The 19,697-nt window shown below is 40.0% G+C and overlaps 4 protein-coding genes, 1 long non-coding RNA gene and 1 other non-coding gene across 7 annotated transcripts; 1 reads left to right on the top strand and 5 right to left on the bottom strand.

The window, feature by feature from the left end:
• Positions 1-183: 183 nt before the first annotated feature.
• On the bottom strand, positions 184-1,424 carry LOC111270764 (U6 snRNA-associated Sm-like protein LSm5). The gene is made up of 3 exons (XM_022851161.2): positions 1,309-1,424; positions 603-799; positions 184-286 (listed from the first exon to the last, which is right to left on the bottom strand). The coding sequence occupies exons 1-3, from the start codon at positions 1,346-1,348 to the stop codon at positions 254-256; spliced, it is 270 nt and encodes an 89-aa protein (XP_022706896.1). The 5' UTR covers positions 1,349-1,424; the 3' UTR covers positions 184-253.
• A 60-nt stretch (positions 1,425-1,484) lies between these two features.
• On the top strand, positions 1,485-8,260 carry LOC111270762 (uncharacterized). 2 transcript variants are annotated; one of them, XM_022851158.2, is made up of 2 exons: positions 1,485-1,567; positions 6,510-8,260. In XM_022851158.2, the coding sequence occupies exon 2, from the start codon at positions 6,899-6,901 to the stop codon at positions 7,796-7,798; it is 900 nt and encodes a 299-aa protein (XP_022706893.1). In that variant the 5' UTR covers positions 1,485-1,567; positions 6,510-6,898; the 3' UTR covers positions 7,799-8,260. The 2 variants fall into 2 exon arrangements, with proteins under 2 accessions (XP_022706893.1, XP_086828743.1); XM_086972617.1 differs by lacking the exon at positions 1,485-1,567 and adding an exon at positions 5,404-5,642.
• On the bottom strand, positions 1,613-1,684 carry TRNAQ-CUG (transfer RNA glutamine (anticodon CUG)). The gene has a single exon. It is a non-coding gene; the product is annotated as a tRNA-Gln (tRNA).
• On the bottom strand, positions 3,468-6,501 carry LOC147752082 (uncharacterized). The gene is made up of 3 exons (XR_015315073.1): positions 6,118-6,501; positions 5,300-5,413; positions 3,468-4,924 (listed from the first exon to the last, which is right to left on the bottom strand). It is a non-coding gene; the product is annotated as an uncharacterized LOC147752082 (long non-coding RNA).
• Positions 8,261-8,859: 599 nt separating the features above from the next.
• LOC147752081 (uncharacterized) lies at positions 8,860-11,829 on the bottom strand. Its single transcript, XM_086972618.1, has 2 exons — positions 9,577-11,829; positions 8,860-9,253 (listed from the first exon to the last, which is right to left on the bottom strand). The coding sequence occupies exons 1-2, from the start codon at positions 9,782-9,784 to the stop codon at positions 9,102-9,104; spliced, it is 360 nt and encodes a 119-aa protein (XP_086828744.1). The 5' UTR covers positions 9,785-11,829; the 3' UTR covers positions 8,860-9,101.
• Positions 11,830-11,917: 88 nt separating this feature from the next.
• LOC111270761 (uncharacterized) lies at positions 11,918-13,319 on the bottom strand. Its single transcript, XM_022851157.2, has one exon. The coding sequence runs from the start codon at positions 13,259-13,261 to the stop codon at positions 12,125-12,127; it is 1,137 nt and encodes a 378-aa protein (XP_022706892.1). The 5' UTR covers positions 13,262-13,319; the 3' UTR covers positions 11,918-12,124.
• Between the last annotated feature and the right edge of the window lie 6,378 nt (positions 13,320-19,697).

Here is a 19,697-nt window from a genome sequence, read left to right as displayed (position 1 = left end):
TCAGCCTTTTTGCTAGTAATATTTACGTCGTCAACTATTCATTTTCTTTTTTATTTTCACTTATAGTAAAAAAAAATAGAAAATAATTTTGCCTTTGTCATGTCCCGTCACTTCTCAGCGACATTTCGAATAATCTGATCTTCGCGTAGAATTTATTTGAGGCAAGTGAAAACAAAGTAAAGCTTAGATATAAAGAATGTAAATTTATTGAATGCGAAAAATTAGCTTTCATATACAAAAAGTGAGCAAAGGGTTAGGCATCCGGAATTTCTCCACCAGGAACCATCTGAAATATATCGTAACGTGCATACTGATTCCCAATCAGCGATGTTTTAAAAAGGGATTCTAAGAATATGTGTATAGTATGTGCTAGACGGTAGTTCAAATGTGTTGACTTAATCGACCAATTCTCTTTAAGATTCTTGATAACTGGACAGCTGAGCTGACATAACTTGGAGCTAACCTAAGCTGGGTTCCAATAGCCTTATGAGCGACAGAATCTAAGAATTCGTAAAATAGGTACACAGACAAAGTACGAACGACGCATTAAAAATTGACAGGAAGTACGAGATAAAAAAAAAGGTTGCAGTATTTTGCCTTACCATGGTAATGTTATTTCCATTTAAGATGATCTGGTCGAGCTTGGTGACCCTTCGGCCATCTGAAGACGTTTCGTATTCGGTGACGTCAACAAGAACCATGTTCACGTAATCATCAAAACCCCTAAGCGTACCAACGAGTTCACGATCATCCTTCATTATAATATGAATCCGTGAGCCTATACATTGGTCGATGAGTTCTGATGCAGAAGAAAAAAGATTTGAGTTTCACAAAGTATATTCATAACTACGATATGATCAAAATGCGAGGAATAGTCGCTATGTTACTTCCAATGATTCATGGAGGATCTTAAAATGTGTTTTAAAATTAATATTTTTGATGAAAATCGTTTGTGGGCTAATTATTGAACTGCATACATCTTTATTTCGAAAATGGTGCAATAAAATTTGACCGAGCTCATATTTTACCGTTCAGAGTTACCATATACTGAATTAACAGTAATTCAGAGCTTATAATTAATACTCAACATAACCCATAAGAGCGTGCTAGTAAAGAAAATGAGAAGTTCGAAAATAAACTTTATACCGAATTCAGGTACGCTATAAACATACACGTGTCTAATTCTGGAAGTTCAGTTTTCTATTTTTTGTTAATATTTCACAACAAAATAACTAAAGCTATTATAAACGATCTTGTAGAGTTTTCTCATTAAATGTCTAGCTAGGGAAATTGGCGAAAGCATCTTACCTAAAGGTAAAACAGTATCTGTAGTTACTGGTCCCGACATATTGACAATCTATTCGAACTATTTTCCGACACTTTCTATTTACAAACAACCCACCAATACCATACCCGCGCTTTAAAGATTTAGGTATCTAACTTTGCTGGGCAGTCAGAGTACAACTTGATGCTCCGGCTTTTATTTCCTGTACGTGCCGTGAAAAGGCCAGAATTTTCCTGTGATGAGACAGGATGTCATCACCTACAAACGTGTAATGCGAAAATCGTAAGTAGACCGTTAAGAAGAAAAATAAAAACACAAAAGTTCGCCAGGTCCCACCGAGATTTGAACTCGGATCGCTGGATTCAGAGTCCAGAGTGCTAACCATTACACCATGGGACCTATCGCGAGCGGATAGACTGTAAGTTGCTTAAGTATTAACGGAGAATTGAACGTGCGAAAATTGTTTTATTTATGTAATTTGGTGGAGCTAGTATATCGCTTGCAGTCTAATCGGTTATAGTTAAACAGAATTTAGTGAGAAAGAAAAAAATCTACTAATGATTAGCATGTGTTTTCTTTCAAAGCAGATATTTGCAGGTTTAAATGCGGAGGAGCTAAATATTGTGTTCGGAAGAGCCTCATAGCAGCGGTTTGCATAGCCCGGAATTGTTGTTATCGGCCCAACAACATGATTATTAAATGAAACGTTTATTTATGCGCCGGTCCTTTTTGTACATTTTCATGAAATGTGAGCACCACACTACGCTGCTTTGTTTTATTTAAAAAAATCCTTATCAGTGAATGGAAACCAAGGCTGACAACCGAATTGTTCGACGCGTACAGAGCAACTCTGAACGTACCCAACTGGACAATCTTATAAAAATATTTGGTCCATTTATGATGCTACAGCAAAACCAAAAACAGGCTTTTAAATGTATCATATTGTACTTCTCTACTTTTTGGTTAAGTCATCGTGATGCATTATGATAATCATCGTTTATTAACCTAGCTACTCGCACAGGACAAATACAGGCCTTAAAAACGAATTTTCTTTTTCCCTATTATCCCATAATTATTTATGGTACTGTAGCGTCAGTTTTAAGCTGAGATCGCGTTTCTTAGCGAACTGTTGATGCTGTGCGTTAACTTGGAAACGCAGCGTTCCAGATAAAATTAAAAAGCCTATTAAATAAATCCTCCATAGGACGACCAAGTGTGAAGACCGCATAAAACGTACATAGTAGAAGCGCAAATTGAATGCTTCGTGGTAACTCGTTCACTCACATCTTGATAATAAAAACACGATACGTGTAGAAAGAAATCGGTGGACGTCCTTCTATTGCGGTTTCGCGATCGCGCGTTTTGCTTGTGAAGTCACTTTAGAGCTGAAGTAGAAATGGTACGTGTTGCTTTGGTTATGACAACAACAATAAGTGTCGATTAGTTCAGCAAATAGTCACGCTTTGTTGAGAGAGAGTCTAAATGAATGAATATCTGAAAATAGACTATTAAGTTCACGCGACGAAGCAATATTGTTTGAGTAGTTTTGCTCTTTGATCATTAATGATGCCGATCGTATGCTAATTTAGCTTAGACAAATGGGTGTTTTATAAACATAATGTTGAAAGAACCATTAGAATATACAACGTAGATTGGTATTAGATGTTTTCTAAATTGTCAAGACGGCTCCATCATCAGTTATTGTTGTCTGTTTCGGTCATTCGATTGGTCTAAAGTTTTAAAGCAACTGATAAGAACATGTAAATAACATATAAAAAGAATTATTATCGTAAGGATATTTCGTTGTACTGCCACAAGAAGCCTACTCAACGCCGACGCAGAATTTCTACAGGCACATCTCTTCTTGTCTGTACTAAATTGCCATTAGAGAGTAAATGCGGAAATTCAAAATAAAATACAGGCAACGCATGTTCTTGGCGAAAACTAGAAAATCGTCCTTGTAATATTCAATTTAACTACCTGCGGGCCTTAATTCGGGTCTGAAGCCACCACGTTCAAAAATTCCGTCGTTAAACTTGCGAAGAACGTTTTAACTGTAGTTGTAATTGATATGAATGGATTCGCTAAAGTTTTACCTAAACACTCCACATCAAAAGATCTAGAAAAAAAACTAGACTATTTAATTAGTTACTAATGCTTTTTTTTCGGACTGAACAGCCAATGTGCTTTACTATTAAAGACCAGGAATCATGGAAAAATTATTTTTCATCATTTTTTTAGATCCTCTCTTTTGCCTTACAGAAATCTCCTTCGGACCTTATTGCGATTAATACTGTTTCGCAAATAATACTATATCAGATATATATGCGGGCAGCAACATTTGCTCTGACTTTGGACTTTATCTTTGGTGTATCTACGATGCCAATTAAGCGCATGTTTAAACTGTCAAATATGGTCATAGTAGCGCATATATTCGATATTCAAGCAAATCAATGTTTACCATTGTTTTGAAACGATTTAAAACGACATTCCGTCACTGTGGCTGATATTTTTTTTACCAGATCATAACGTGCCGCATAAATAAGAGTTCTGACAATAGACACCGATACTCAACGGGAAATATCAAATGAAAGATACATGACCCTTCAAACAAGTAAAAGTGCGCGTTGTCGGGGATCGCGTGACATAATATGTTAGGAGACTATCCATTTGGTCTATGTCGTTCTTACGAATTTTTCGTCGCTCCGTTACAAAACACGTACAAATGGTTTAAAATAACGGTTTGTCTTTACCACAATCCACAGTTTACTTTGCAGTTTTTTCTAAATGTTGATATGTACATATACCGGAGAATCTACGAGCGAGAAATAATCAACCATTATCCAAACTTGGAGTAGTCATGACGGAACTCTTGATAATCTGAAGACAAGCATAGAAGAAGCCAACTACTAGAAGGGGGGTTAACATTTGCTCCTTTATTGAATAATTGTACTGCAACGATGCGATACTTTGTACTACATCGTATGAATAGTTGGTTGCTTTCGAATTTATTATTATTATTTAGATAACTGTCACATCATCGTCGACTTGAATCTGCAAATAAAGACGCTATTTTTCCCATAAAACTGCAGTGGAAAATTTGGTTTCTTCTATGGACGCTTGCGGTTCATCAGTACTACGTTCACTCATCAGCGCAGGTTCAGGAGGAGTATCAGAAGATATGACCTATTAAATTTAGCTTCCATTTACAAGGCCTAGGGTGATAAAAGTATCCTGTACCCATTGTTTAGTACTGTTTATTAGTGGTCCATTCAGCCAAACAGCGCTCACAATATCTCGTATGACAAGTGTCCATATAAAGCCTAATGGGTCTGTTGTGAAACGACCAATTAAGACGCCGATAACAAAAACAATTAGCAGAAGTAGCATAACGACGCAAAGGTTCATCTTGGTATTGGTGCATCGAACACTTCGGCAAGATGGTCTTGTTTAAGTTTTTTTCTCCAGTTTCGGTTCTGCTATCTTATATGTCTTCAACTATTATTAGTGCTGAAGCAACATAGCGGACGAATATTACCGAGACAGAATTTGACTTCTTTTCGAGCTCACGTTGCAATACGTTGTCGGTGAGGATCAGCAACAAACTTGCCCGTGAAGACGCATAAATGAGAGAGTTGACTGAAATAGGTTGACTAGATTATAGTTAAACGTTGTAGTCGCTTATTATTACTCTTTTAACATACATACATAGGCGTTTTACCTCATGTAGCTAAGGTTAGCGGAACGAACTATGTTTCACTGGAAGCACACCTACTTTAGCGTAAATTAGAATTTAATAGGTACTCCGAATTGCACCCCTAATCGTAACGGATATTATGTGCGCATTTCGCAAAAAGAGCCATATATCGGTCATTTATACACTTTATGAATTTGACATTCGTTTTTTAGAAATACTGGACCTGGACATTTTATTTTAGCATAAAGCAACAATAGCATCTAGAAACGGTATTAAGTATATGGTCTTTGTTTATAGCGGACAAGAAGCAAACTTACATGAGTGACAAATCCAGAACGCTAAAGAATCTACATTAAACAGTCGGATTTTAATGCAAATTGCGTCGTCTTGTTCCCTCTCGGCGCTGTTGTAGTGGCTTGTGCTTGGCGCTACTGTTGAAAGCATTTATATCGGAGTTTAAGGAAGGAAAAGAAATGGGCCTTTTTATCATTAGGTGTCTGGTGATAGTTGTTGTAGCCAAAAATGACATTTGGTTCATTATTGCAATTTTAAAGCAGTCTTCAATTTTTTTAGAGAATCCTAAATGTGGTATTGCCTTATGACAAAGACACACTGGTGTGGTGGATCCCCAGCGTTCCGGTTTCACGGTAGTAAATAAAGGTAACCCTTCGACATTTAACGAATCCTATGCTTGAATTTATGGATCGAAATTTTCACAACTCGGTGATATCCCAGTAGAAACATAAAAGCTTAAGTGATCTGCATAGCAGCCCGATGTAGTTCTTGTGACTACTTGCAATGAACAGAACATGCTCTCTGCTGATGGCATTTGATTTATTGAAAATAGCATTCATTATAACGAAATATTTGCAATACTTTATATTTAATATTGCAAAGCCCTGAGCTTCTATAATTTTGTTATATAATTAACACGTTAGCTGGCATTAAGTGGAGGCTTCATTGAAATAACTGCAGCCAAATAAAAGTAATTTTCAGAATATAAGTATAGGCACGTAACACCAGGACGTTTTTCACAAACAACCCGATGAAAGGTTTGTTTGGTCCAATAAATAGGTTTTTCGTTTTACTTTTTTCGAATCGACAAATTGATACAAAGCACAAGCTACAATCTTACCTTCCAAGTATCTTCTGTATCTTTAGTGGTTTCGTATCCGAGAATCGCTATTGAACGAGGTGATCAAGTGAATGTTTACAAATGATGATTGTTTTACGCTAAATTAATTATCTTCATCATTGTTAGACATATTTAGTACATGTGCCTGACACAATGAGTGTATAAATTATAACAAACTATTGGCACAAATCAACAGAAAATGTAGTCAAGTGACATTGGCCAATGTTATGAGTAACTTCACACCATTACGTATCGTGTTGTACCGGCTAAAAATACAAACTTACGCTGGCAAAATATGTGTACGTGCAAATAAGGTAAACAGCGTTCAAGATGGCGCAGATGAGGTTTGTAGTGTAGAAATCTTTTATAATCCTTTTATTATTGCTCTGCAGGTAACTACTCAGTGAAAAGAGACCGACAACGACCCTCTCGTCTTAATATATTCCTTGTCATAGACAATGGTGTATGCTAAACTGCACACCTTTAGGCATACTTCTATAATGCTTAACCATCCTTATTGTAATCAAACGAGTACTAAAATAAGTGGCTTTTCGTATGTTTGGATCGAGCCGAAACGAACAGACGTAATGTCATTGTGTATACCTCGTAGAAATTAAATGCACTGTTCAATTAACGATCTGAAGAAAAAGAGCAACGAAGTGTTAGGTCGCTTAAAACGCAACTAACACAATGAATTCAATGGCAACAGAATGCGAAAAGCACTTTTATATAAGCTACTAGATTACAAAAGTCTATTAGCTGGCGAAGGTCGAAACTCAAGATGTGTCTTAAAGTGCGAGCTATCCTGTCGAACTTCTTTTGTCCGCCAACCACATTCGAAGAAATTGAAGAGCGAGAAGCAAGGGCCGAGCGCGTCCTTAGACCGATATCAAGAGGTCTCCTGCGGAGTTTGTCAGCGCTTGCGGCTTACATCGCACTGGCCTGTATTTTGGACTGGGATAATGTAGCCGAATCGAGCCGAGGTGAACTAAATTTTCCCGTGCGCCTAATCAATATTTCAATTGATATCACTGGTGAGCCACTGATGTGCCCTGAATACAGAGATCATATGGGCGAACGTTATATGCAAACCTTTAATTTTGTTCACTCTAAGGATTATCTTGTTAATGAAGCGTCTCAGAATAAGGACGACGACGACGACGACAACAGTGTACGGCAATCCTTCCGTATTGCTGCCATTTCAGAGAAGTACCCGTACCTGAAGAGGGTTCTGTGTAATGGCAGAAAACTTAGTGTCAAGGTTGCCAGTGAATTGCCTATTCAGAGACGATTGCGCGTTTATGCGACGTATAGAAAGCTGCGACGGAAATCAGACGTAGGTGAGCACTTCAACATTGTACTGATAAACCTTAGTTCTTCATTTACTTTTATGGTGAAGTTCAGTCTGATAGACTCTAAGTCGCATCGACAGGTACCTAGTAAAGTTTCGCACTTGGACAAACTATTCATCAACTTCCCGCACGTAATTAAAGTTTATCTACCGCTGTTCGAAATACAAAGCTTAATCAGGAGCGTTAGACGGGCAAGGCCGAAATATCCAACATGTGATCCTGGTTACAATGTCTCTTCGGGCGTACTCGAAGCTGTACCCGCTGGGATTTCCGTTTATCGTATCGGAAAACGACCGAAATACGAAAGTCTAAAAGAGGATTGCTTTTAACTGCGGAATCAAATGAGCTGTAATATAAGCAAGCCACTTCGCACTAGATAAAATTAAAATATATGTCACTGACGGCTATACAGTAAAAGCTTTTTGCGAAAAGTTATGCCGCTACTACAGAAGCGACAGTTGCAGAATTTATTTAGTTCTGGCTTTCTAAATTAATTAAGGAAAAACAAAAAATTTTACGTAAAACGATGTTTACTATTTTAATTACCCATTGCAGTACATTTGAATGGTTAGGGTTATCAAACCAATTGTCGAGCCAGCATAAGGCTACTTCAGTTGCTTATGTTCTCCCTATTGGCTTGTTCCCTTTAGACAATAAAATGTAATGTTGAGTCATATAGTCAAAGCAATCTCAGCTTAAATGCGTTCGGACCGTTTGTGCAAGTGTGGAGTTATAATAACTAATCATTAATTTCAAAAAAGCAAAATAAAATCAATTTAATGAAAAATAAATTGTGTTTTTATTTATCTGTATCGAAACTTTTGTAATTTTAGATACTAGCCATCATTGAAAAAATAGTTAGATAAGGACGCCTTAATGGCTTACTTCTTATAACTTTGTTTTCACTTCTAGTAATTTTTCGGAATTTTTGGAACATTATATATATATATATATATATATTAAGTATGGATCAATTCGAAAATAAGTATCCTTTTCTAGTGGTGGTATATATGCCGTGAATCAATATTTACAAACTATCAAAAAAGGTAAGGCTTGCTTCAAAATTATACGGATTGATACGCAAGCATGTCAGAACAAAAAAATTTAAGCTTCAAGAGTAATTCAATTTTTAATTGCGCCTTAAACAATTCGAGGTCTTAAATCCCTGTAAGTACGAGGTATGCTTGCGGCATGTGGCACTCTGATTGTTTGAGACGAATCGCAACTGGGTAATTACCGATGTTCTATATCGAACTTGGCGTAGACTATACTGTTTGACAAAGAACGCCTAGCTGGTTTTTCGTTCACACAGTGCGTTAAATGATAATCCCACATCTACTAGTTTCGTTTCTAAAACATAATACAATAACATTGTAAACCAATACACATATCCAACACAAAATGTCAATTTTATTTACCAAATATAATAAATATCCTTTACTTCGTCGATGAGTCAACGCGTCCTCTACTATCACCATGGTTGTAGTATATGTACATTTTCATCACATTTAATTGTGGAATTTCGTTTTCGCAGTCACGCTTTAGCAACAATAGACCTTGTTTGAGAAGAAGTTTTCCAAGAATTACGGACTAGTTGGCACCTAGTCTCGCTTCTTTTGCGAGATAGTAACTTTACCGGCCCAGTCCGAGTCCAGGTGCAAAGCTTATTTCCGGATAGATCGAATCGTGTCCCAACTCGCAGTAGAAATCGTAGGCACATTGGGGGCACTCGTCAGGCCTCGACGGAAAATAGCAGTTGCTGAAGCATGGTTTGCAGGCGGGAGCTGAAAGGTAAACAGGAAGCAACAATTATGTATTAGCGTATTGTGACAAAAACGGCAACTGTTTCCTTTCTACAGGCCTTAAGTAGGACGCCTATTAGTAGAGACCAAATTATAGTTGGTACTATTTTACACATCCTGCCGTTAAGGTCCAAAATAGAAATGTACACTATCAAGCGCCTGACGTATTATTGTGTATGTTCGTTGGCCTGAATGAACCTGGTTCGGGCGTTGGGATGACACTGAACGAAATTAAAATCGGCAGCTATCCATAATTCGCGGATACCTTCGCTATTTGTAAATTAAATAAAGCAAGTTGAACTCACGGCAAACGCAAAGAGCGCATCCAGTAATTTCTTTTCCAAGTCTGCAGGGTCGTGGGCAACGACCCACTGGGGCGCATTCGTGGTCAACAAAATTGTCGTTTGGGTATCCAAACCGGCGGAGTGGGCTTCTTTGCGCTTGTGCCGAGGACGCCAACATCGCACAAATGCCTATTGTGCATAGTAGCAGGCTCTGTATCGTCGAAGCCATATTGGCTGGTTTTGTCTAACTAGGCTCCGTCGAATGTCCGAAAGGTGTTACACGGTTTCACTTAAGCTCACTGGGCGACGTCGCGCACAGAAAGTTCCCGCGACCTACCCACTGATGCTGAGCGCTTGATTTTCTAACAGTATCGTCTCACGGCTGTGATTCTACCGAGCAAACTCACGAATGAAGACCAACTGAATCGCTCTTGGCAAGCGGCACGTCTCTTATAGCAGGGCTGTTTCGATATGCGGTAGTTGTGCGATGAGTACACAATTTTTGCCGTCTGATGCTTCTGCTGCTATGGAGCTCTTCTGGCCATTAAAAGGGTGCGGCGAGTCGAATTGGGCCATTCAGGCCAACAAGAGTTTTGTGGTACCGATCCCCGTCTTCGTTGTACGAACTACTGCAGTTGCTTACTTCGCTGCTGGAAACAGTAGACCCAGAGCTAAAACGCTCGTGCGGACATATCTAAAGCCGACGTAGGGCTTGCCATTTGTCGGAAGCAGGACGCCGCATCAAGCCAATGAGAGAACACGCGCGACTTGAGTAACGAACGCCCGCAGTAATTTTGTTTGTGCCAGAACATGGGTGACGCAATCGGTTCAGCAGACGATAGCAATGATCGACCCCAGAATTGAGCGCTCGGGGTGTCAAAAAGATTCAGACAAACATGGTAAAATGGCAGACAGAGGCGTTCTATATCTGCGACTCGACGTTGGCCCGTGAAAACTCGTCAAGCTGAACTACTGTGCATTTGTTCAAAACATGTGCACCATACCGTCCACCTGACTGCACGGCTGGTTGTAAAAATCTGCGTGTTGTATTCATTTGATTTTTATGTGTTTGAAAAATAAAAATAAGGCATCAGGACAAGCCAGCATCGCTAACTTGAAATTCTGCACCCTTTGAAATGCATACGATCGTGTACGATACGTCATTTTTAATGACACCCGCAATTTGATGGATAGAAACCATCACGCGATCGAAGACAAATCGAGATGACATTCGATAATTATTAAAGATAATAGCAAAGGAATTGAAATTAGGGCCGGTTTCGGAATGGTAGTAAGAGTCCTTCTAGCCAAATGTTCATGGATCTGTGAACTTCGACTCGACAGATTTGATTCACTGCCAATTATAGCTAACGTCGTAAGTTAAACGTGTGATGATTGCCCAATTGCATGTAAGCGATCGTAATTTTCGTAGAACAAACAGATCAGAACTGAATTCTATGCGAAATACGTCCAGGCAGGCTAATTTTTTCTCAGTCATAACAATAATCGTTAGTGAAACGTCGGGTAAAATACAGTCCCTTCAATATCTTTTACTTTTCTTTACTAACTTTTAATGTCGTCACCTGCGACTGTCCGGGTATGACGATAACGATTACAGCCAATTCTGAGTACGACATTATCGCTACATTATACGATACATATCGCCTGTTATGTTATAGACGTTGCTAGAACGAATTACTTTCAGGAGCATAACAAAAAACAATCACGGGCGGAAAAAAATATACGTATGCCGTTAACTGTCATGGCACAACTGCGAAAATTCCGAAGGAATTATCTCGATTAATGAATAGCATAAAACACCCAGCTGATGGGGGAAAATTTACCTATCCTATATCCGTATATGCTTTCCACATAGGTAATTTCTTGTTCATTTTTTCTCCTCGAGACGGATTTAATTAGTCGAGCAGTTATAGTCAGAGCAAAAGCTTTTGATGTTATTACATTACCCTTCTACCCTCTGTAAGTTCGATGCATTTCTAGGCTAGGCATTCTGGGTCAGGTCATTTGTTATAGTTTTTTTAGATTCCGACTTCCATGGCCATTGTTCTGCTAGTTATCGGTTGTTATAAATTTTATACACAATCCAGCTTCGAGCACGTTAACCCAACGATTGCTGGTTTAACTGAAAGCGTCAGTGTTGCCTACCAAAAATAAGCCAATAAACATGTTTATATATTTGCAAGCGTCCTTCCGCGCAGCGCTAGTTAAGTTGTCATCGTTATATAAGTTTGACCAGGCAAACGCGTTCGAGATGCTTAACAAATTCAATTGTAGAAAGTATAACAAAAGACGATGCATGAATAAAACTAGCTTAAATTTGCTAAATGAAGATACAGGCGCATTTAATTGGATGCAGTTTATATTGATGTTACTACCGCAGAAATGCTTGCCTTTGGCAATACGTCTCCCATATCCGACTTTATACTATTGCTGTTAAGCCCTTACGGGCATGTTATTCTATTTACATATCCTAGTTAAACATCGAAGCTATATTTGAAATCTCTATATCACGTAATTTTAACGAAATGAATTCCAATGACATCTCAAATTAAGCAGACTTAGCCTTCTTGTTGGCGTCAAGGACGACAGTGTTGCCGTAGCTCTGGGAGAAGCCGCCAATGGTCGACACAACGGGGCCTCCGTAGGTGCTGGTGGAATAGGTGGTGGCAACAGCGGGGGTAGCACCGAACGTTTTGTGGACGGATACAGCAGGGGCAGCCGCGTACGAGATAGCGGGTACGTGGTGGTAGGTCGTGGCCACGGCAGGGGCAGGGGCAGCATGGACGGTCTTGACGGCGGCTGCGGGAGTAGAATAAGTCGTGGCAACGGCAGGGGCTTCGTAGGTGGTGGCCACCGCGGGAGCAGCGTGGACGGTTTTGACAACGGCGGCAGCAGGGGCTGCGTAGGCAATAGCGGGCTCCTGAGCTTCAAGATGATGGACGGAGTCATGGCCCTCTTCGTTGATGAATTCGACTCGTGGGGCAGGTCCTTGTTGGCGAACGACTTGCACGATGCGAGCGGGAGGCGGGGCAGGCTTAGCAATGTCAACGACGTTGGCGTCGTGACTGCGATGAACCACACGGTCAACGGTGGGTGCGGGGGCAGCCCTATTGATGACGCGAATCAGCGACTGTGGGTCTGATGGAGCAGCCACACGGACGACTTCTGGGGCTGGAGCTGGCTGCTCATGGACACGGACAACCAGGGGGCCCTGCTGGTACTCCTCGACGTGGATGTGCGAACGGCCGGCCTGAGTGGTGACAGTGTGGGTCTTGCCGGTAGGCACAGGGGCGGCGTACGAGACGATAGGGGCTGCCACAGCTAGCGTAGGAACAGCAGGGGCAGTGGCTACAACAGGGGCGGCAGAGACTGACACAGTCTTAAGAAGAGCTGGAGCAGAGGCGACAGTCTTAACAACAGTGGGCGTAGAGGCCACGGACACAGACTTCACGATTGACGGAACAGGTTGCACCGTGTGGGCGGTGGCAACAGGGACTGCGCCATAAGTGGCTGCTAATGCCGGAGCAGTCTGGACGGTCTTCACAAAACTCGGTGCTGAATAGGCCACAATGGGGCCGACAGCGCTGTAGGCGTGTTGGGCACCGCCGTAGTGAACATTGCTGATGATGCCAGCATTGGCACTGGCAACAGCTAAGGCTGCAATGCACGCGAAGCGGAAGGCCATCCTGACTCGACGCTGAAGCGAGTATCCCAGAATCCGATTGACTCTAGCTAGTTTTCAGTACCTTCCACGTTTTTATACGGGGTTTGTTGTCTCAAGTTGCTTTGCCCTTTCCCCCTGCTAGTTGCGTACCTGCTGAGCCGGGGTTGCCCCGAGAACTCGATGTGGCAGCTAGCCTTGGAGGATGTTATCGGTTGACGACACAACAGCGATTTCTTGATCAGGGGAAAAATTCTGTACCAGTGGCACAACTTTAGAGACATGTCGTAGACATTTTACTCTTGCTCTAAAGCATATCGGTACTCTCGGTTGGTTTGCATATCGACAGTGAGCCTCTGCCGTGATTCAACACCATATTTTTCACTCAAAGTTTGAATCCGAATTTATGTAACAGATACTGCTTTGGCTACTACACACTTAATCACAGCATAAAAGCAACTTTTAGACTTTATAATTTAACAAGAATAGACCATATACATAAATACGATACATAGAACGAATATTAATATTACTTTCTTGTTGCATGACATCGAATTCTAGTTTAGATTTGTACGGGAGAGCAGCATTGAAGTCATACGTTCATGCTTCCAGTGAACGTTGCCTATTTGAGGCATGCCTATCTCTTTTAATAGTCAATATGCTTCGCAATCTGTCTTCGACGCTTTTTTTCGTACACAACAATACTTCTCACCGCAGCGGGCCTTATCGGTCACAGAAGATGAAAAAACGGCTTAACACGGATCGGGGATTCTGCATCTCGTTGTGGACTTTTCGTCTTGATAGTATCGTTTTGTTTATACTCCGTGCGTTTTCGCCTCATTCGCCGTGGGGTCAACGTGCTGCCTGACTGTAAGAAGGACTCTCGGCAGATACTGGTCGACTGGAAATTTCCAAAAAATAATAGCATCACTCAGATCAAAGCCCTCCGTGGCTATATGCAAAATCAATTTCTAGAATAACCCACGTGCATACACGCTACAGATGCGCATTTGAATTTACAACATTAATATTTATGGAAAAAAATATCATTAACATGCTAAAATCGCAAATGGATCGTATACTGCAGCGTACGACGGCTGCTATTGCTAACAAGTAAAACAAACACGTACAGCAGCCGCGGCTTAGAGAGACGATGGTGCAAAAATACGTATCGCGGAACAGCTGGTTCAAATCCTACAAGCAAACTAACTTGAAAAAAAGCAACGCAGAAGATTCTAAGATGTATTAATAAAGTAGATGAAGCGTGTTTTCATAACAGGTAACATCATGGAGAAATAAAGGGCGCTTTTTAGGTATCTGTATTCTGTGTATAAGCCAGACATACTACACAGTGAGCACGTAAAACCGATTGCCATGTGGAAGAAAAACCGTATCGATACGTATAGATACAGCAGCTTCAAGTGTAACCTGGTATGTGCCCTGCTACAGCCATCTACACTACTAGACATAACTATAAAACCATTTTTCTTTCCGACATGATTTTATGCTATTTCTAAAAAATGACAACAATGAATTTTAATTTTGTTACTTTATATATATATATATATACGAAAAATGATTTGGTTGAATACGCTTAGGTGTCTAATGTTTACGCTTTTTGTTAATCTGCGCTTATCATACTATTATTAAGGTACAAGACTAGCTGTACATGTTTATTCCTTGTGTAAAGGAGAGCATTGTCGAAATATCCTGGTAACAATTACCCATCGTTTAAGCGAATGTTAATACTCGAAGCTTTCATCTAAGACTCAGCACTCCGGACACTGAAGATTCCGGGTCTTTTACGAAATTTTGCAGATAATTCTCACCGATGCTCAAAGGAATGGCAGATTCACCGGCTGACATAATCAACTCAGGTAAGTTTTGAACCTCTAAACGGAAAAGTTAAAGTGGCAACAAATAAAAAACATTTGGTAGAAAAAAGGCTATGCAATCTATTCTCCTGTCAAACAGTCCCCTTTCTCAATGCTCGTACTGCAAGTTTTTGTGGAAGATCTCCGATGTGAGGTGCCGATAACGAAGCTCGTTTTAAAAGGTCACAAACCAATGCGCAAGCTTACTTTGATCATTTAAAATTACTCGCCAAATACAAGGCGTCGTACTTCGCGCGACGCGTATTATTATCAGTACGCTTGCGAGCTCTTCGTAGTTCCTATGGATGGCTCAAGTGCTTCTTTTATATATACATGTCGTTCTGAATTCCAATAAAGTGTTCATCTTGGTAAAACGCAAGTGGACAACGTTCATGATCAATTTAACTGGACCCTCGACGCAAAAAAGTACTCTTTCTTTTACCAGACGATGATACAGAAACAGATCACCCGATTTTGGAAAATGTTGAACTTACCCAAACCTTACATACATGCTTAGTATCGAACTAAAAAAACGTTGAATCTATACTACTGTATATATATATATATATCGAATGATGATGAGAGTAACCTGAAAAATATATGTTAATGTCGTACAATATATAATAATAACAACATGAATAACAGGAACAAAGAAGGTCAGATGACAAATGTTTAGAGCACACAAACTAGTGCATGATTCATTATTTTCTAGACTGATTTCTAGATTCAGCATTGGCTTCGTTGAGTAGTCATGCAGAATATAAACCTTTACGCATGGGCAATATAGTTGCAATCAAATGCCCCACGCCAGACCCTTTACTTCAGGCGGGTATATCTCAATCAACGCCGGGTTTGTCTTAATAGTATGTGTACGCGTGCATTTTTTCGAAGAAATATTCGATGGTTGCCTTAAGGACACGACATAGCAGGCAGTTCGATAAGAGATACTCGAGATGAGACAGGTGACTGGATTTGTGATATATACGATTACTACAGGTTAACGCTTGCCGATACAATGGCGGAGTGTTATCGAACCGCCACAATCTACCGTGGTATCCAGCTGCAGCCGAAGCTTGAACAGTGCGATCTCTAGAACTCAGCAAACCTAAAATTTGGCCTTCCTCCTATCGATGTAGTATACTAACTTCCCGGAGATGATCTTCAATCAAGCCGCCTGCGCTTTTCAAAAAGCGAACTAGAGTGTATCAGCAGGCAAACATTGTTCAGCTAGAATCAATCTTACACTATTACATAGTATGTCGATGCTGGGTACTCTTAACGAAAACAGCCATTGTTACCAGCTAGGTATCGACGAGAAAAGTCGCAGATTTCGGTCCAAGCTTTTAGACCATTATTGTATAATAATTTTGCTGAATCTGTCTCTACTATTGTAAGTATTCGGTTTCATATTTGCGTACCTTTCCTTTATTTACTATTATCCCATGATTTATTTACTATTACCCCTTTATTTCACTGAATGCTGCAGTCATTGGTTGTTTTGTCGTAGAGATATCGATTTTATTTGTTCTAATCTGTGGATCTTCGACAGGTTTTAAGCAACTTGCGATATTAGGCGACGCGGTTCATTACTTTCCTTAGGCTGACGAAACTTGCAAAAAATGTATATACGAACCCAAATTTAGCGCTATAGATTCATCCTTGTTTTACTACCAGGATGACCAAATATATTCTTATACATTTAAGTCACAATTCGAACGCACCATTTAAAATGCGGCGGTAACATCGTTATGTAACAGAATTTTCAATCCTGTACTCCGGACTCCTCAAACGTGGTGATGCATTTCATGTTAATAACGACCCTGCTCAACTAACACTTTTGAGGTCGTTTTCGAAGATCACGAAGTTAATGCAATTGAAGACGAATCAATTTTTCCATGTCAGCATATCGAAATAGCTGAGCGTAACACATTGGGTGCAGCGTACATCGACTTCTTTGGCAGGTTTCACGTAGGTCTATGAATGTTTACACACGACAACTAACCTTTATTCGTAGAAGGGTCATAATGATGCATAAGATCGGAATTTATGTTTTTACCTCATCTTTTATAACCAACGCAAATTCGTTTACTACCGTCCGTACCTATATTCGCCGTGATCTGGCTAACCTCTTCCTTAGAAGCCTCCATAACCTGGTCATTGTCCTTTACAGAAACTGCCCTGATGTCCGCCATGATAACCGATAATCAAGCTATCTTGTACCGTGGCTGTACTTCGTAGTTTTACGAAGCTGGCAGCTTGCGAGAAACCTTCTAAACACACCAGCTTCAATGGCAGCAGATGTGCTTTTTTCGTTAAGGAAGATCACTTCACTACCTGAAATCAGGCTACACAATTGGGACTAGAGCTTGGGAAGAGAAAGAGCTTGCAGGGAAATCACGCATACTGACAGGTCTTAACAGGTACAGGCTACAGCCCAACCAACGTGCGGTTTAGCCCGAACGAGCTGGTTGGATTTACCGTATTCGCTGTAGACAAGCTTTGAATTGACAGTATTTGCTAATCGTACTCTAGACTGTTATTAGCAAGCATTTGTATTAAAGTATTTATTAATAGGACCCGTTGGCTTACAGCAGTAAACATGCGTAGCACGCGAATGATAAAAACCCGAGATAGTTGGCGAAGGCAACACGTTATAATAAATGTGAGTTTCACTGGCCATCATCTGTAATTATTGTTCAATTACGTTGCAGTGTTTGTAAACTGTCTCCGTCGGTCCATGACGGTTTATACCAAACAAGGTAATTATTTACATACCCGAAGCGATGGGTTGTTTATTCGTACCTTGTAAACACATCTATAGTTAATTTTTCACACTGAGAGAAAGTAACGACGAACAAACGACAAGTAGTATGAGACAGTGCTTTAGACGCGGGTTGGTGTGTGACGACCCAGATCAATAACGGCTAAATTTCGTCATAATCGTTCAGTAAGTGGCAGACCGTTCCTGGTTGCATACTACTTCTGTTCGCGTATTCTAGATCGCCGAAATGACAGAAAGAAATCTTCCTAGGTAACGATTTTTCGCAACGTGACCAGTTAGCAAATAGCCCGCGAGTGAAAAATCCCGATATGCATTACTGGCCTGATCATTTACTTCTTTTTTCTATTCGAAAAAAGCCATTTTCTCTTATCATGCTCAAGTACATTTCAATGTATACATGCATGTTCAAAAATTAATAGCGTCTACTCTTCTCCTAATTTATGTGGGGCATCAAATCGAGTGGGTTTGCGAGGAATTACACGCTGTGGTACGATGACGGGTTGCGATTTACAGGTTACACTGCGTATTGCAACATTCACACGAAACGCTTAGATAGCAATAAAGGCCTATGGGAGATCAAATTTTTCATTATACTTCTATAAAGATACCATGCACTGGCGAGGGTTCCCGAATCAAAAAATGCGCAGAATTTTGTCCTTAAACGAATAAGACCTGCAGGTGTATAAGGTTTAGAGTAAAATTTGGCTTTATCATGCCAAGGGAGGCAGATTGATACGTTTACGATATTTCGAAAGTATAATAAGTGGTAAAGAGATCACAATGATACTATCTCTGAACAAGTTAACAGACAGAGAGTGCTCCATAAAAAGATGTCATTTAACTGTAGAGTGTGCCATCTCGAGTAACGTTTTAACAATGCTTATCTTATACATTTTGCAATAACAAGGTCAAATTTTTGTGTGCATTAATAACAAGTTGCTCAAATTGCTCATTCAAGTAAAGTTCATGCCATAAACAATACAAAAACATGCCTTTCTGGTAATGAGTTTATTTCCCTTAATGGGTTTCCCCTTCTCCTCCTCGTACGTAAATAACAACAAAATTAATAATTATATTAGTAATTGTAACTGCAAACATTATTGCCCCTTATAGTAACGATCACTTTTCCGTTGATAGATTGAACTGATATATTTGGCCGACATAATCTTGCTTATACGTGTTATAAACATATATATATGTCATAAACGCAATTCGGATACGCAGTAGCAGATTTGCACGTAGCCGTTGCATCATTCCACCCAATATGTTGCCTCATATAATTTTGCCAGCGATCTTCTCTTCTTGCGGCAGCCATTACTTTATTCGCTTAAATGAATTTCATTTGTGCCGTACCTAAACTAAAATAAGCTATATCTCAATTAGAGGCTTACGCTTTTCCAGTTTCAATTATCCTGAGACTTCATCGTCCCCTTAAGCTTTGCGCAACTGTCATATCAGTCTGATCCAACTTTAATCATAGTTTAGTTACTATACAACAAGCTCCATTTACCACTTCTGTGTTTCTGAAACGTTCCAAGCGCAAATTTGGACCGATTTTTCTGTGCTGGTCCTTTCGGTGCGGTAATCCCGTTTGCATATGTAGATAGATGAGTCGCGTCGTTTCTAAAGTAGCCAATAAATCCAACGAATGCTGTTCCGCCCATCTATGTAAAACTAACTGTTAGCTTTGCTTGCGGTATTCGTCCGTCGTTGAAACGTGGCTTGAGCTACTCTTTTCCAGGTGAAAACCTTCTGGTTACTATCATACCGTTACTCTCTACAGACGTTGTTTTTCTGTTGGAAC

This window comes from Varroa jacobsoni, unplaced genomic scaffold (assembly GCF_002532875.2).
Source record: "Varroa jacobsoni isolate VJ856 unplaced genomic scaffold, vjacob_1.0 contig00117, whole genome shotgun sequence".
Classification (NCBI taxonomy): Eukaryota; Metazoa; Arthropoda; class Arachnida; order Mesostigmata; family Varroidae; genus Varroa; species Varroa jacobsoni.
This window is presented reverse-complemented; position numbering and strand designations above follow the sequence as displayed.

Coding starts and splice junctions, on each gene's coding strand:
- LOC111270761 (XM_022851157.2), bottom strand. CDS start 13,261: ATGGCCTTCCGCTTCGCGTGCATTGCAGCCTTAGCTGTTGCCAGTGCC.
- LOC111270762 (XM_022851158.2), top strand. CDS start 6,899: ATGTGTCTTAAAGTGCGAGCTATCCTGTCGAACTTCTTTTGTCCGCCA.
- LOC111270764 (XM_022851161.2), bottom strand. CDS start 1,348: ATGTCGGGACCAGTAACTACAGATACTGTTTTACCTTTAG. Junction 800..1,308: donor AGATACTGTTTTACCTTTAG/GTAAGATGCTTT, acceptor CTTCTGCATCAG/AACTCATCGACCAATGTATA. Junction 287..602: donor ATGGAAATAACATTACCATG/GTAAGGCAAAAT, acceptor GATATATTTCAG/ATGGTTCCTGGTGGAGAAAT.
- LOC147752081 (XM_086972618.1), bottom strand. CDS start 9,784: ATGGCTTCGACGATACAGAGCCTGCTACTATGCACAATAGGCATTTGT. Junction 9,254..9,576: donor ATGCGCTCTTTGCGTTTGCC/GTGAGTTCAACT, acceptor TTTACCTTTCAG/CTCCCGCCTGCAAACCATGC.